At 49.8% G+C, this 4,610-nt stretch overlaps 2 protein-coding genes across 2 annotated transcripts in view; one reads left to right on the top strand and one right to left on the bottom strand.

Moving 5' to 3' along the window:
- Nucleotides 1–2,174: 2,174 nt before the first annotated feature.
- Nucleotides 2,175–3,499, bottom strand: EMH_0043430 (uncharacterized protein; the record flags this gene model as incomplete). The annotated part of the gene is given in 3 exon segments (XM_013495843.1): nt 2,175–2,836; nt 2,840–2,906; nt 3,380–3,499. Coding segments are annotated over 3 exon segments (849 nt in total).
- Nucleotides 3,500–3,608: 109 nt separating this feature from the next.
- Nucleotides 3,609–4,610, top strand: part of EMH_0043440 (uncharacterized protein) — a gene marked incomplete at both ends in the record, with an annotated part of 5,853 nt that continues 4,851 nt past the window's right edge. The window contains one exon of the mRNA XM_013495844.1: nt 3,609–4,608. Coding sequence (XP_013351298.1) covers nt 3,609–4,608 — 1,000 coding nt within the window. The remainder of the gene's footprint in view (nt 4,609–4,610) is intronic.

A 4,610-nucleotide genomic window follows, 5' to 3' on the forward strand; every position in this document is an offset into this window, starting at 1 on the left:
ATATATATATATATATATATATATATATATATATATATATATATATATATATATATATATATATTGTTTGGGTTTAGGGTTTAGTGTAAAACCCTAAACCCTAACTGTGTGTAATCAAGCCACGAGAGAGGAGACGATGAAGCAGACAGCAGCAGCAGCAGCAGCAGCAGCAGCAGCAGCAGCAGCAGCAGACAAGACAAACACTGCAGCAGCAGCAGCAAACCTAAAGAATCTGTCTCCTACCAACTAGGGCCCCCACCATAGGGGGGCCCCCCGGGGCCCCCACTGAGGTCACCCGTGCTGCTAAGCAGCAGCTACTGTAGCTTCTATGAATACAGTAGCTGCTGCTGCAGCCGTTGCTGCTGCTGCAGCAGGTGCTGCTGCTGCAGCTGCTGCAGCAGCAAACAAAATTTGTCTGTTACAGCTGAGGGGGCCCCTGAAGGGCCCCCACTGTCCCTTAACACAAAAGGAGACAAAAGGAGACAGTAAAAGAGACAAAAGGAGACAGCATAAAAGACAAAAGGAGACAAAGGGAGACAAAAGGAGACAAAAGGAGACAAAAGGAGACAAAAGGAGACAATTCAAACTGAGAGAGACAGAGAGAGAGACAGATAAAAAGAAGAAAAAAATAATTAAAAAAGGAGACAAAAAAAATAAAGAAAAAGTAAAGGAGACACCGGAGACGTGCAGTCTATACAGAACGCCCCTCTCAACCAGCTGTCTCCTTTTTGTCTCTTTCTGTCTCCTTTTTTGTCTCCTTTTTGTCTCCTTTTTGTATCCTTTTTGTCTCCTTTTTGTCTCCTCTCTACTGTCTCCTTTCCTGTCTCCTTTTCTGTCTCCTTTTCTGTCTCTTCTTTTGTCTCCTTTCTCTGTCTTTCCTTTATCTCTTTCTCTGTCTCCCTTCTGTCTCCTTTTTTGTCTCCTTTTTCTATCTTTTTTCTGTCTCTTCTCTGTCTCTTTTCTTTTATCTCTTTTCTTTTATATTAAGCTTGTGGTGGGGTTGTAATATCTAGGGTTTAGGGTTTAGGGTTTAGGGTTTAGGGTTTGCGAGAGACAAAAACCAAAGCAAGAGACACACCAAAATGTTCCCTTTTTCTGGGGCTAGGGTTTAGGGTTTAGGGTTTAGGGTTTAGGGTTTAGGGTTTGAGAGAAACATATATATTATCTCCAGCACGAGAGACACAAAACTGTCCCCTTTTCTTTTTTAAAAAAGAAGATAAAGCTGCGTCGGCGTCTCCTGCTGAGGAGACACCGCAACGACGACGCCCGCTCTAAACATATACACAAAAAGGAGACAAACAAAAAGAGACAGTTGAAAGGAGACAAATAAAAGGAGACAGTTAAAAGGAGATATATAAAAGGAGACAAAAAAAGGAGACAAACAAAAAGGAGACACTTAAAAGGAGATATATAAAAGGAGACAGTTAAAAGGAGATAAGTGAAAGAAGACAAATAAAAGGAGACAGTTAAAAGGAGACAAATAAAAGGAGACAAATAAAAGGAGACAAATAAAAGGAGACAAATAAAAGCAGATATATGAAAGGAGACTAAAAAAAAGGAGACAAACAAAAGGAGACTAAAAAAAAGGAGACAAACAAAAGGAGACAAATGAGAGGAGACAAACAAAAGGAGACAAACCAAAGGAGACAGAAGAGGAGGAGACAGAAGAGGAGGAGACACCTAAAGGGAGAGAGAAAAGGGGGAGACAGAAAAGGAGACAGTTAAGCGAAGGAGACAGCAAAAAGGAGACAGTAAAAAGGAGACACATAAAAGGAGACAATAAAAAAAGGAGACAGCAAGGATACACACAAACAAAAGGAGACAGAAAAGGAGACAGAAAAGGAGACAGAAAAGGAGACAGAAAAGGAGACAGAAAGGGAGACAGAAGAGGAGACAGAAGAGGAGACAGTAAAAAGAAGAGACAAAAAAGAAAAGGAGACAACACGCATGCACAGAGACAGAAAAAGAGAGACAAAAAAACAAACAAAATATAAAACAACAAAAAACAAAAAACAACAAACGGAGACAGAAAAAGGAGACAGAGAAAGGAGACACAAACATATACATACGAACAAAAAAACAAAATAAAATAAAAAATAAAAAAAATAAAAAAATAAAAAAACAGCTGCCTATACACCTGAGCTGTACCTGTCTCTCATACCAATACATCGCCATCAAAGCCGCAACATCCTGCGGGATGTACCTGCAGCAGCAGCAGCAGCAGCAGCAGCAGCAGCAGCAGCAGCAGCAGCAGCAAGAGATAGGATATACCTAGATGAATTCCCCATGCAGAGAGGCAACCGTATTAGTTCTGCTGCTGCTGCTGCTGCTGCTGCTGCTGCAACTGCTGCTCTTCTTCGTGCTGCTATTGCTTCTCCTGCTGCTGCTGCTGCAACTGCTGCTGTTGCTGGTGTTGCTGGTGCTGCTACTGCTGCTGCTGCTGCTGCTGCTGCTGCTGCTGCTGCTACCGCCAGAGCTGCTCCACTTACTACTGCTAACACGACTACTGCTGCTGCTGCTGCTCCTGCTCCTCCTGCTGCTGCTGTTGCTATTGCTTCTCCATCTACTGCTACTGCTCCTATTTCTGCTGCTGCTGCTGCTGCTGCTTCTACTCCTCCTATCGCTGCTGCTGCTGCTGCTGCTGCTGCTGCTGGTGTTTGCTGCTGCTGAGTAAAGGAAATGTTTATGGGGCTGACCACATGCATGCAGCGACGCCGCACTGCACGAGAAGAGAATCTTTTCTGAAGGTGAGGAAAGGGAGTTTCATCGTGCTGCTGCTGCTGCTGCTGCTGCTGCTGCTGCTGCTGTTGCTGCTGCTGCTGCTGTTGCTGCTGCTGCNGCTGCTGCTGCTGCTGCTGCTGCTGCTGCTGTTGCTGCTGCTGCTGCTGTTGCTGCTGCTGCTGCTGCTGGGTTTACGGGTGTATCTGCGTTTGCTGCTGCTGCTTTTGTTGCTTTTATAGAAATTTATATTCTTTTGTCTTCTCTACAGAGACACAAAACCCCAGCCAGCTGCTGCTGCTGCTGCTGCTGCTGCATGCGGTGCTGCAGCAGCAGCGTCGTCTATGGGGCCTCGTGGTGATGAGGGTTTAGGGTTTAGGGTTTAGGGTTTAGGGTTTATGAGTTGCTATTTTTCTTTTATTTTATTATAATATTGCTGCTTTTTGTGTGTGTGTGTTCATCTATTTGGGGTGTACATACAGCACGCAGCAGAGCGGCAGCTGCCTATACACCCCAGCTCAGCGAGCGGGGGCCTCACTAAAGACCTAAACTTTTGTTTTTTTTCTCTCCTTCTTTTCTTTTTTTATTTCTATATTTATATATTCTACACAAATACACTCACTCAAATGCAAATGCTTAACCAGGGCCCCCTAATGCCCACCACAGGGGCCCCCCTTGCTGCAGCAGGGGCCCCCTTGACTGCAGCAGGGGCCCCTCTATCAGCAGCAGGGGCCCCTCTAGCAGCAACAGGGGCCCCCTTCACAGCTGCGGGGGCCCCCATGGGTACGAGAGCAGCAGGGGGCCCCGCTGCTTCACCCCATATAATCTCTCTCTCTGCTGCTTCTCCGCTAGTACCCTCGGGGGCCCCCTCAGGGCTCACAAGTTTGCCTATGCCATCAATAGGGGCCCCCCTGGGAGGGGCCCCCACGGGGCCCCAGGGGCCCCTGGGGCCCCTGGGGCCCCTAGGGGGGCCCCCGCAGCGGTCTGCTTCTTTGGTTAGTTCTGTACCCTCTCTATCGATGGCTCTATCTCCCGCTCAGTCTATGGATATGGGGGCCCTCCTGGCCCCGCGGGGGGCCCCCCAGGGGCCCCCAGCAGCAGCAGTGCAACAAACTCCTTCTTTACAGCTGCAGCAACTGCAGCAGCTGCAGCAGATGCAGCCTCCTGCTGCTGCTGCTGCTGCTGCTACTCCGTTTGCGATGGGGGCCCTTACTGGTACCCAGGGGCCCCTCAACCCTCAGGGGGCCCCCCCTTGCATTCCTCTTGGGGCTACACCTGCAGCAGCAGCAGCAGCAGCATCAGCAGCAGCAGCAGCAGCAGCAGCAACACCTCAACTAGCTCCTCCTCCTACGCGCATGCAAACTCTTCCTTCTGTGTCTGCTCCTGCTTCTGCTGCAGTGCTGCAGCAGATGCTGCCGCTTGCTGCTGCTGAGGGCCCCGGGGCCCCGGGGGCCCCCAACGTCCCTCTGCGAGCTCTGGGGGCCCCCCCTCTGACTGCAAACCCTATTAGCTCTGCTGCTGCTGCTGCTGCTGCACTGCAGGGGGGCCTCCAGCCCCTGGTGCCTGATGCTGCTGCTGCAGCAGCACAAGCTGCAGCAGCACATGCAGCAGCAGCACATGCAGCAGCAGCACAAGCTGCAGCAGCAACAATAACATCTCCTCCTCTGCTGCCGTCTCTGGGGCAGGTGCTGCTCTCGGGGCCCCCCGCAGGGACACAGCAGCAGCAGCAGCAGCAGCAGCAGCAGCAGCAAGCTTCTGCTGCTGCATTGGGTGGCCTCAAAGCAGCAACAACTCCCTCTCCGCTGCCTGATGCTGTCTTTGCTGCTGCTGGCTTCGAATTCCGGGAGCGTAGAAGGGTTGCTGCAGGGGGCCCCCAAGAGGCCCCTCGGCCT

This window comes from Eimeria mitis, genomic scaffold (assembly GCF_000499745.2).
Source record: "Eimeria mitis Houghton genomic scaffold, Emh_scaff1784, whole genome shotgun sequence".
NCBI classification, from domain to species: Eukaryota; Apicomplexa; class Conoidasida; order Eucoccidiorida; family Eimeriidae; genus Eimeria; species Eimeria mitis.